This window comes from Heterodontus francisci, chromosome 37 (genome assembly GCF_036365525.1).
Source record: "Heterodontus francisci isolate sHetFra1 chromosome 37, sHetFra1.hap1, whole genome shotgun sequence".
NCBI lineage: Eukaryota > Metazoa > Chordata > Chondrichthyes > Heterodontiformes > Heterodontidae > Heterodontus > Heterodontus francisci.
Genome location: NC_090407.1, coordinates 32,833,499 through 32,845,789, shown reverse-complemented (window position 1 = coordinate 32,845,789; position 12,291 = coordinate 32,833,499). Strand labels below are relative to the sequence as shown.

The following is a 12,291-nucleotide window of genomic DNA, read 5'->3' as shown; positions in this document are numbered from 1 at the left end:
GTCTGACGGAGGGCAAAGGCAGGATCACCCCCCCACTTTCCAGTCTGCCACCGGGACCCCTCCTCATCAGAATAAAATTCAGCCCAATGTTTCAGGTCATGACCTTTCATCAGAATCCTGTAAGGTCATTGACCTGAAACGTTAACTCTGTTTCTCTCTCTCTCCACAGATGCTGCCAGTCCTGCTGAGTATTTCCAGCATTTTCTGTTTTTATTTTGGTTTGCTTGGTGGCAGGAAGTGCATTGCTCATACTGAGCTGGGAATGCGTCATCCATCATATTAATAAAGGTCACAAAATTGGCATTCAGTACCCACATGTGAAACGAGCATTACGTTCTTTTCATATGCCAATAAGGGGCCTAAGGCCTATTTGAGGCCCCCAATGCAAGACTGCTTGCCCTGAGGGAGCTGGCACCCGGTGCACTCAGGAAATCCAGATCTGCATCCAGCCTAGCAGGTCGTCCTTAAAGGGCAGCAACTAACAAGGTAAGATTTTAAAATACATTTAGTCGAATGTAAAGCCTGGAGCAGCAGGAGAACTCCTCCCAACCTATTATTCAAAGGACACGGATTATTGCATCACTTCGAATATTGCCACTCTCTTCCAAGCCCAATCAGCATCACGAGCTTGTGCACAACCCCCAGCCCTGCTATCTCCCTCACAAACCTGGCTCCCCCCTCTTCATCACATACCTCAGCACCACGACAATCTTCAGTCTTGCTTCGCTGGCGAGCTGCCTGTTACTGTCTGCAGCTTGGTGACTTGATGGAAATGCGGCCTGAGGCCCAATATCAGGTGTACCTTAGGCCTCAGTTTTCAGGCCCAGAAATGGGGGTGCCTGAATTTCTAAGCCCAGTCTATTCAAAATTGTGGAAATGGAGCAACATCTCATTGGTGCCCTGACCTAAATTCACCCAAATATCACCCACACATATTTTCCACCAGAGATTACTGGCTGATGAACAGGAATAGGAATCCGGGCTAACTCATTTCCTCTCCCTAGCCAGATGTGCTACGGCCAATTGCATCACCTTTATTACTGCTTTAGCCAAGGCCAGAAACCTCAACACAGATTATCTGGTCCATATGGCTTAGTGCCATACTTTTTTACCAAGGGAACCATCATCCATCTCATTAATTATACCTACTTTGCACTGTTACAGTGGATTAGCTATCCGACTTGCAACTGGTTTTAGCACCTACTTTTAAATACATTAATTATCACTAGGCTGGGTTTATAACATTTTAGTCTTGGATTCTGTAGTTGCCCACATTGAGATACCAAAGGAATATCCTCTAAAAAGTCAGCTGAGAAAAGGTGGTCTTCCCAACAGGACTCAATGACATTGGCCACTAAGACTGAACCCTCTGGCCTACTGGCCAAAAGTCACATTAAACATTTTAAGTTGCTTGGATGAGTTTTTCTTTTAGTTATTCCCACTTTACTTTTTTTGTACTTCTCCAGTCTCCTCTCCTTGTTCCTCTTCCGCTAAAGTCCCATGAATGCAGCCATGCACTATATCACCCAAGTGCCATTCTTCACCCCTGGCTGCTGACCTGACCTTCACACACAGACATTGCCTGCTGAGATCACTGGAATGCCCACCCTGTCAAAGGCTATCTTTCACCTTTCTAGTTCAGCGGCAATGAGGCCAAGTAGAGTATGCCCTTTCCACTGCCACCTACAATGAAACCAGATTTAGGAGAAGAGGAGCAAGGAGAGGAAACTGGAGAAGTACAAAAAAAGTAAAGTGGGAATAAAATGATTAACAGAAAAACAAATAAAAGAAAAACTCATCCAGCAACTTAAAATGTTTAATGTGACTTTTGGCTAGAAGGCTAGAGGGTTCAGTCTTAGTGGCCAATGTCATTGAGTCCTGTTGGGAAGACCACCTTTTCTCAGCTGACTTTTCAGAGGATATTCCTGCTGGCTGACCATGGGCACTGACAACAGTTTTGGAGGAATTTGTCCAAATTGATACAATCTTGGTGGAACAGTTGAAGAATGAGACATGACAAATATGTAGGAAAAAAAATGGGTGAAGGAAGATAAGGAGACTTTTCCCAATGCTAACTATATAGCTGCCAGCTTTCAGATGTGATGAAAGATTTCCTCACAATTATGTGTAAAAGGTGTAATGTGTCTAAAAGGTATCTGCAAACTGCTGCTCTCGGATTATATTTTCAATTGTTTCAACTTTTTTCCTCAGAAATGGCGAAAAATCGCAAAGAGTTTGACAGAGAATGTACATCTAACCAGCTGGAAAAGCTGCACTCAAGCCATTGCTTGCAGTTAAGTGGTTACTTAACAGCCTCAGCAAATCAGCAATCACCTACCACACAAAGAAAGGAAAGAGTTTATACAAAAAAGTGGCAATGGTCCCCAGTTTTTGCGTTGTGATGAAGTTCCCTTTTTTCAACATTATTTCTGTAGTCTCTTGTATTAAAATTGTATAAACAAATTACAGTGTTGATCCATTAGGGAGTGGGATTTTGATTCCCAATTTAATCAGTACTAAACAGACACAGAATCCTCCGCCACCTATGGTCACTACTCCCGCGACCGCCTTAATAAAAGATCTCTTTGAGCGATAAAAGTCACTTGGAGCCAGGATGCTGAGCAGAGCTGTGTTGACGGTCAAGGTGTACAGTATAGAAATGCCAGTATTCAGGGCAACGATCTTCCCAAACTTGGCAAATGGAGTGATGATGCAAAAGAAGAGAGGGACTGTTGCTATGACTGTGGTGATGGCACTGGAGACAATGGCGACACCAACGTGCCTCACAGCTGCTAGAGTTCTCCATTTCCCCATTTTGCATTTATCCTATTAATCAAACAAGGCAGAGTGTTAGCAAACATATTCATCCATCCATTGAAAATAAGCTGAAAACTGCAACCATGGAGCTCTTTTAGAAACTGTGAAATGCACTTAAGACATTGACTGGAAACATCTACTCTCTTGTAATGCTACAATCTTAAGGTCATTTTTAAGCAGTTTCTGGCTTCTTTTCTCCACTACCAGCCATCTCCTTAACTCTCTCCCATGCCCCCTCCAAATGCGAGGTGCTCAGGGACTGCTTTGTCACTCAGATTGAGAGCATCTGTCCAGCTGCATGCCTCCCTTCCCCTCGGCCACAAAGCCAAGCTTCCCCCAAGGTTCCCCCAGCACTAACCTTGAACTCACATCTTTCTCTAGTTTCTTTCCTATCTCCCCTATGTCTTCTTATCTTGAGCTCAACCTGTTCACGAGACCCACCTCCTGCTCTTGATCCTATTCCCACTAAACTGCTGACCACCCAACTTCATTTCCTGGTCCCCACATTAGCTAAATAATTGTTTAACAGTTCCCTCTCATCAGGTAATGTCCCGCTTTCACTTCATCATCCCTGTCTCAAAAAAGCAACCCTTGATCTCTCTGTCCTTGCAAACAACCACTCTACCTCCAAACTCCCTTTTCTCTCCAAAGTCCTTGAACACATTGTCACCTACAAAATCCATGCCATCTTTCTCAGAGTTCCATGTTTGAATCCCTCTCAACAACAACAACTTAAATTTATATCGTGCATTTAACATTGCAAAATGTCCCAAAGCTCTGTCAGTAAAAAACACCGATCCACAAAAGGAGATATCCGGACAGGTAACCAAAAGCTTGATCAAAGAGGTAAATTTTAAGGTGCATTTTAAATGAGAGAGAGATAGAGAGGTGCAGAAATTTAGGGAGAGAACTCCAGAGCTTAGGGCCAGGGCAGCTGAAAGTATGGCTGCCAATGGTGCAGTGATTAAATTTGGGGTGCGCAAAAGGCCAGAATAGGAAGAGAACAAAAATCTTGAAGGTTTGTAGGGCTGAAACGCAACACCCCTATTCAAAGTCACAGATAATTTATAAATGTACCAAGTGTCTTGAATACGGTTGGTGAGCCACAAGCACAAATAGCTGAGTGGGAATGTGATGCAGTGGCAATAACAGAAATGTGGCTTAAAAATAGTGAGGACTGGGTGCTTAATATTCAAGGTCACAAAGTGTTCAGAAAAGTTAGGGAAGTATAAAAAGGGAGGTGAGATGGTAATACTGATTAGGGAAGACATTTTTGTCTTGGAATGGGAGGATGTCCTTGAGGGGACAAAGACAGAATCCATTTGGTTAGAGTTGAGAAGAAAAAAGGGTATGATCAGGCTACTGGGAGTATTCGATAGGCCTCGAAGTTGTGAGAGAGAGATAGAGGAGGAACTCTATAGGGAAATCACAGAGATGTGCAAGAACTATACAGTGGTGATATTGGGGGACTTTAGTTATCCAAATATCGACTGGGATAATGTTAGAGTGGAGGGGGAGGAATTTCTGAAATGTGTTCAGGACAACTTCCTTGACCAGTATGTTCTCAGCCCAACTAGGAAGAAGGCATCGCTGGATCTGATGCTGGGGAATGAGGTGGGCCAGGTCTGTGGGGGAACACTTGGGTAAGAGTGATCATTGTACCATAAGGTTTAGATTAGCAAGGGAAAAGAGAAAGGACAAATCTAAAATCAAACTTCTAAACTGGAAGACACTAACTTCAGTGGGATGAGAAGGGATCTAGCCAGTGTAAAATGGAACCAAAGATTAACAGAAAAAATGGTAATGGAATAAAGGTGATCTTTAAGGAGGAAATGTTTCAAGTACAGACTCGATGCATTTCAACAAGGGTGAAAGGTAAGGGAACCAAAGCCATGGCTCCTTGGATGACAAGGGAGAAAGAGAATATGATGAAAAAAGTGCATGATGCACATCAGGTGAATTTTTCAAGTGAGAACCAGGCCAAATACATTAGGTTGAGAGGGAATGTGAAAAGGAAACTAAGACTGGCAAAGAAAGAATTTGAGAATAGAACGGCAGTTAACATAAAAGGGAACCCAAAATTCTTCTACCAGCATGTAAATAGTAAATGGGTCATAAGAGTGGGGTGGGGCCGATTGGAGACAAAGAGGGTAATAAATGCTTAGAGGCACAGGGCGAGGCTAGAATACTTCCTGAGTACAAAAACAAGAAATGCTGGAATCTCTTTCCACAGATGCTGCCAGACCTGCTGAGTGATTCCAGCATTTCTTGTTTTTGTTTCAGATTTCCAGCATCCGCAGTATTTTGCTTTTATACTTCCTGAGTACTTTGTTATCGGTGTTTACTAATATAGAGAATGCTGACAAAATATCAGTAGAAGCAGAGATGGTAGAAGTAATGGATGGGGTGAAAATTGACAGGAAGGATGTACTGGAAAGGCTGGCTATGCTTAGAGGGGATGTCGCCTGGTTCGGATGGCTTGAACAAAGAACAAAGATAATTACAGCACAGGAACAGGCCCTTTGGCCCTCCAAGCCTGCGCCGATCCAGATCCTCTCTCTAAACATGTCGCCTATTTTCTAAGGTTCTGTATCTCTTTTCTTCCTGCCCATTCATGTATCTGTCTAGATACATCTTAAAAGACTCCATCGTGCCCGCATCTACCACCTCCGCTGGCAATGCGTTCCAGGTGCCCACCACCCTCTGCGTAAAGAACTTTCCACACATATCCCCCCTAAACTTTTCCCCTTTCACTTTGAACTCGTGTCCTCTAGTAATTGAAACCCCCACTCTGGGAAAAAGCCTCTTGCTATCCACCCTGTCTATACCTCTCATGATTTTGTACACCTCAATCAGGTCCCCCCTCAACCTCCGTCTTTCTAATGAAAATAATCCTAATCTACTCAACCTCTCTTCATAGCTAGCGCCCTCCATACCAGGCAACATCCTGGTGAACCTCCTCTGCACCCTCTCCAAAGCATCCACATCCTTTTGATAATGTGGCGACCTAGGCTTGCATCCTAGGTTGCTAATGGAAGTGGGAGCGGAGATAGTGGAAGGGCTTGCCATAATCTTCCAATCTTCCTTTGATAAAGTGGTGGTGTCAGAGGATTAGAGAGTGCCAAATATGGCATCCCTATTCAAGAAATGGTGTAAGGCCATTCCTAGTAACTACAGGCCAGACAGCTTATCAGTTGTGGGTAACATTTTAGAAACAATTATCAGGGGAAAAAAATCAACAGGCACTTGGAGGTTTGAGCTAATTAAGGATGGACAGTGGATTTGTGCTTGACTAATCTAATGGAATTTTTTTGATGAAATAACAGAGAAGGTTAATGAAAGGAAAGCAATGGATGTTGTCTATGTGGATTTTAAGAAAGCATGTGACAAAGTACCACATAAAAGGCTGGTTAACAAAATTGAGGCTCATGGAATAGGAAGTCAGTGTCAGCTTGGGTAAAAAATTGGCTTAAGGACTGAAAACAGTGAGTCGTGGTAAATGGTTGATTTTCAGAATGGAAGATGGTAGACAGTGGTTTTCCCTAAGGTTGTGCTAGGACCACAGATTTTTTTGATATATAACATACAGAGTACAATTCCAAAATTTGCTGATGACACCAAACTTGGATATGTGGCATATAGTGAGGATGATACAAATCAACTGCAACAGGACATAGATAGGTTAGTAGAATGGGCAGACAAGTGGCAGATGGAATTTAATAGAGGCAAGTGTGAGGTGATGCATTTTGGCAGAAGGGATAAGGAGAGGCAATATAGATTATATGGTATAGTTCTAAAAAGTGTACAGGGACAGAGGGACCTGGTTGATCATGTGCATAGATCTTTGACTGTGGCAGGACATGTTGAGAGAGTAGTTAGCTTCGCATTTGGGATCTTGGGCTTCATTCATAGAGGTATTGAGTACAAAAGCTGGGATGTTATGCTGAACCTTTATAAAGTTCTGGATAGGCCACAGCTAGAGTATTGCGTCCAGTTCTGGTCACCACACATTAGTAAGTACGGATCCTTGAGAGGGTGCAGAGGAGATTTACCAGAATGGTTCTAGGGATGAGGGATTTTAGCTAAAAGGTTAGGTTGTGGAATCTGGGGTTGTTCTCCTTAGAGCAAAGGAGATTGTGGGGAAACATGATAGAGTTGTATCAGATTATACACAACAAAAACAGAAAATGCTGGAAATATTCAGCAGGTCAGGCAGCATCTGTGGAGAGAAAAGCAGAGTTAACATTTCAGGTCGATAACCTTTCATCTTTTGTGTACAAGATTATGACAGGGGTTTAGACAAGGTAGACAAAGAAAAGCTGCTCCCATTAGCTGATGGTACAAGGACTAGGGGACACAGATTTATGGCTCTGGGCAAGAGATGCAGCGAGGATGTGAGGAAGAACCTTTTTACACAGTGAATGGTAAAGACCTCGAAATCGCTGCCTACAAGTTGGTAGAAGTGGAGACGATGAATGCTTTCGGAAGGAAACTGGATGTGCACTTGAGGAAAATAAACTTGCAGGACTACAGGGTTACAGCGGGGAAGTGGGACGAATTGTATTGCTCTAGAGAGAGCTGGCATGGACCCAATGAGCTGAATGGAATCCTTCTGTGCCGTAGCGACTCTATGACAATGACATCCTCTGTGAGTCTAATTGACTTCTCAACCTCTGAACCTTGCTGCAGCCTTTGATACTGTTGGCCACACCATCCTCCTCCAATTCCTTTCCTCCATTGTCCAGCTGAATGGGCCTGCCCATGCCTGCTTTCACTCTTACCTGTTTTTTTTATTCATTCACAGGCTGTAGGTGTTGCTAGCAAAGCCAGCATTTTATTGCCCATCCCTAATTGCCTTTGAGAAAGTGGTGGTGAGGCCCCTTCTTGAATACAACTGAGTGGGTTGTTAGGCCAGTTCAGAGAGCAATCAAGTGTCAATCACATTGCTATGGGTCTGGAGTCATATATGGGCCAGACCAGGTAAGGACGACAATTTTCTTTCCCTAAAAGGCATTAGTGAACTAATTGGATTTTTACAACAATCTGGTAGCTTCATGGCCACCATTACTGATACTAGCTTTATATTCCAGATTAATTAACTGAATGTTAAATTCCCTAGCTTCCATGGTGGGAATTGAACTCATGTCCCCAGATCATTAGTCCAGGTCTCTGGATTACTCGTCCGCTAACATAACCACTATGCTATCATACCCAATTTGCTAGCTATAGCCAGAGAATATCTTGCAATGGCTCTTCTTCCTGCACCAATCAATACCCCAAAATCATCCAAGGATCCATTCTTGGCCCACATTTATTTCTCATTTGCATGTTGCCGTTTGATGACATCATCTAAAGACATGAGGTAAGGTTCCACAGGTACACCATCTCTCTTGCCCCTCTATTGCCTTTGTGTTGTCAGACTGCTTATCTGGCAGCCAGTCCTTGAGCCACAATTTCCTCCAGTTAAACATTTGAAAGACCAAAGCTACTGTCTTCAGCCCCATCACAAAACTCTATTCTCTTGCCACTGATTCCAACTTCTTCCTTGGCTACTGTTTCAGGATGAACCAGACTGTTCACAACCTCGGCATCCTATCTGATCCTGAGTGGAGCTTCCAGTTCCCACTGTCTCTCCATCAGGAAGTCTGTCTCCTTCCACCACCATAATATCAATCATCATCAACCCTGCCTCAGCTTCTCTGCATGAAAACCTCATCTATAGTTTTATTACCTCCAGATTCAACTATTCTAAAGTGTTCCTGGCTGGCCTCCCAACTTACACCCTGTTACAAAGCTCTTCCAAAATCTGCTGCCCATATCTTAACCCGTGCCAAGTTGTGCTTACCTATCACTTCTGCATACTGATCTACATCAGCTTTCAGTCCACCAATGCCTTGATTTTAAAATTCTCATCGTCATGCTCAAATACCCCCAGCTCTGTAACCATTCAAGAACTCAGTGTTCCTCCAACTCTGGTCTCCTTGTGCATCCCTCACTCACTTCACCCCACCAATAGCGGATGTGTTTTCACCCCTACAGAAATGCCGAATTCCCTCCCTAAGTGTCTTTGTCTCACTATCTCTCTCGCCTCCTTTAAGACCTTCCTCAAAAGCTACAGCTTTGGCCAAGCTTTTTGTCACCCATCTTAATTATCTCCTTCTTTGCTTCGGCGTCAATTTCTGACTGATTAGGCTTCTGTGAAGTACTTTGGGATGTTTTCCGATATTAAAGGCACTTCACGAAAGCAAGTTGTTTTGTTGTTGTGTAAAAGTGACAGAGAAATACGAATCAAATCAGAAATGACTGTTGCGACTCAAATCCTGATCAGACTGACAGCATTACTTTCTTTAAAATAAGTGCTGCTCATATGATCACTGATCTAGTTTTGGAATTGGTTGTCAGCCTTTTGAGTGAACTGGCAGAAATAAAAAAAATGAAAGTCAATCAACCAAAAAAGTTAATAGAGGGAACAGTTTGGTGGAGGCGGTGGGGGGAGTGGGCGGCGGAGTACGGGGGGAATCGAAGGGAAAGAAAGTGTAAGGTATAAGGTTGGGTAAGAAGGATAAGCCAGAATCAGAGAAGTATGAACGGCTCTGGAGTGGACCTTCAAAACCAAAGTCCATAAGACCAAATGAATCCTGAAGCGTTCAGGACTTCATTATAACTGAGAAACAAAAAAGGAAAGAGCAGAGTCATGATTAACAAAAGGCATGCCAAGCTTCCGATAGTGTGGGTCTTGGAAGAGTGACATCCATGTGCCATGTGCCATCCCCATGTTTATAATGCTAAATGCACCCTTATCCCAATTACAGAATCATAGCCAATTGTACCAACATGAATGTAGGGGAGCTAGCATGCAGTCACTCTCCCAGGGTTGAACTTGGAAAATGGTTTATATAAAAGTATCTTCTGAATTATCCTCAAACTAAAACTTTTTGTATTCACTGCCTTTCCATTTCCTCCCTGACCTTGCTCTCAAAAGCAAATAGCTCAGTCTACCTAGAAACCAAAGTATAGGTAATGCAAAGTTTGCATCCAGAATACCTCTAAAGCTGCTTCTACATCCAACTGTGGATGTAAATAATGTAGTGGTACATAACGTAGGAAAATGTCCAAGGCGATTCATAAGCGCACAATCAGGTAAAAATTGACACCAAGCCAAAGAAGGAGATACTAGGATGGGTGACTAAAAGCTTGGTTAAAAAAGTAGGATTTAAGGAGGGTCTTTCTCATCTTTTGCTGACAGCAGTGAGAATCCAGAGCAGCCATTGGCTCTGTTGCAGCGTAAGAAGCCTGGAGCTCAATCCCTTCATTTGTAACAATGGGTCTCCGGCCTCCAAGAGGAGTGGCCGCATCAGATAAAATAAACAGGGGAGAGTGACAGGTGGAGGGTTTCCATTTGAGCTCCATTTCTCCGCGACCCCTAACTGAGCATAAAAGTGGTTTAAAATGACAAGGACTGTAACTAGCATTCTTGGTGCAGCTGTTCATCTCAGCAGGTATTTGTGCTATTGATTGATAGAAAACAAACTGTAGGATTCAGGCTTTCAAATGATTCGCAACTGCTGTGCGCAGTTGGTTATCATGACATTAAGTGATAATTCAACCAAGTATATGATTGCGTTTAAATTTCTCTCAAGTATATAACCATTGATCAGGGTAGTTAAATGTTTTCTATATTTCTCCAACATGCATTTTTCACATATATTCCCATTTACTTAGTTTCACAATAATTTAGATGGAAATAACCCCTCACCTCTAGTTCTATTGCTCAATTATCTTGAGTATACCCTGCATATTAGTTATTTCAGTAAGTTCAATAGTGTTTTCACTGGGTACAAAATGCCCTGTCTACACTATTGGAGCACTTCTTCCCTTCCTACACAGGCTACATATTTTAAAACCCAGCTTCATAACTCTTAACATCTATTTCTTGGGTACTTTAGTTTAGTTTAGTTTAGAGATACAGCACTGAAACAGGCCCTTCGGCCCACCGAGTCTGTGCCGACCATCAACCACCCATTTATCCTCACCCTACACTAATCCCATATTTCTACCACATCCCCACCTGTCCCTATATTTCCCTACCACCTACCTATACTAGGGACAATTTATAATGGCCAATTTACCTACCAACCTGCAAGTCTTTTGGCTGTGGGAGGAAACCGGAGCACCCGGAGAAAACCCACGCAGACACAGGGAGAACTTGCAAACTCCACACAGACAGTACCCAGAATTGAACCCGGGTCGCTGGAGCTGTGAGGCTGCGGTGCTAACCACTACGCCACTGTGCCGCCACTGTTACTTCTTGAATTTCATCAGTAAAATCCACTAGAAAGCAGCTGTGCCATTTTACAGTTGTCCTTGCAGACATGGCATTTTATACCATGGATAATTATCTGAAATCTGAAGTCTAAATCAGGGGAAACGATCACTGACCAACACAAGCAAATGGACTGCTGGGTGGAGCACTACCTAGAACTGTACACCAGGGAAAATGTTGTCACTGATACCGCCCTCAATGCAGCCCAGTCTCTGCCAATCATGGATGAGCTGGACGAACAGCCAACAAAATCGGAACTCAGTGATGCCACTGATTCTCTAGCCAGTGGAAAAGCCCCTGGAAAGCATTACCCCTGAAATAATCAAGAGTGCCAAGCCTGCTTTAGTCTCAGCACTCCATGAACTGCTTTGCCTGTGCTGGGACGAGGGAGCAGTACTACAGGACATGAGCTATGCCAATATCATCACCCTCTATAAGAACAAGGGTGATCGCGGTGACTGCAACAACTGCTGTGGAATCTACCTGCTCAGCATAGTGGGGAAAGTCTTCGCCTGAGTCATTTTAAACAGACTCCAGAAGCTGACTGAGCATGTCTACCCTGAGGCACAGTGCGCTTTCAATCAGAGAGATCCACATGCTGTTCTCTCTTCGCCAGCTGCAGGAGAAATGCCACGAACAATAGATGCCCCTCTACGTTGCTTTCAAAGATCTCACCAAAGCCTTTGACCTCGTCAGCAGACGTGGTCTCTTCAGAATACTAGCAAAGATCGGATGTCCATCAAAGTGACCACGTATCATCACCTCATTCCATGACAATATGAAAGGCACAATTCGGCATAGTGCCTTATCAGACTCCTTTCCTATCCTGAGTGGCGTGAAACAGGGCTGTGTTCTCGCACCTACACTGTTTGGGATCTTCTTCTCACGGCTGCTCTTACATGCATTCAAGTCTTCAGAAGAAAGAATTTTCCTCCACATAAGATCAGATGGCAGGTTGTTCAACCTTAGAGCGAAGACCAAAGTACGGAAAGTCCTAATCAGGGAACTCCTCTTTGCTGACGATGCTGCATTAACATCCCACACTGAAGAGTGTCTGCAGAGACTCATCGGCAGGATTGCAGCTGCCTGCAATGAATTTGGCCTAAACATCAGCCTCAAGAAAACGAACATCATGGGACAGGACGTCAGAA

The 12,291-nt window shown here is 43.5% G+C and overlaps 1 protein-coding gene across 3 annotated transcripts in view; it reads right to left on the bottom strand.

Moving 5' to 3' along the window:
• Nucleotides 1-1,917: 1,917 nt before the first annotated feature.
• disp3 (dispatched RND transporter family member 3) overlaps nt 1,918-12,291 on the bottom strand; it is a 743,795-nt gene continuing 733,421 nt past the window's right edge. For all 3 annotated transcript variants that reach the window (XM_068017501.1, XM_068017500.1, XM_068017502.1), the window contains one exon: nt 1,918-2,826. In XM_068017501.1, the coding sequence (XP_067873602.1) occupies nt 2,464-2,826 (363 nt within the window). In that variant the 3' untranslated portion in view covers nt 1,918-2,463. The remainder of the gene's footprint in view (nt 2,827-12,291) is intronic.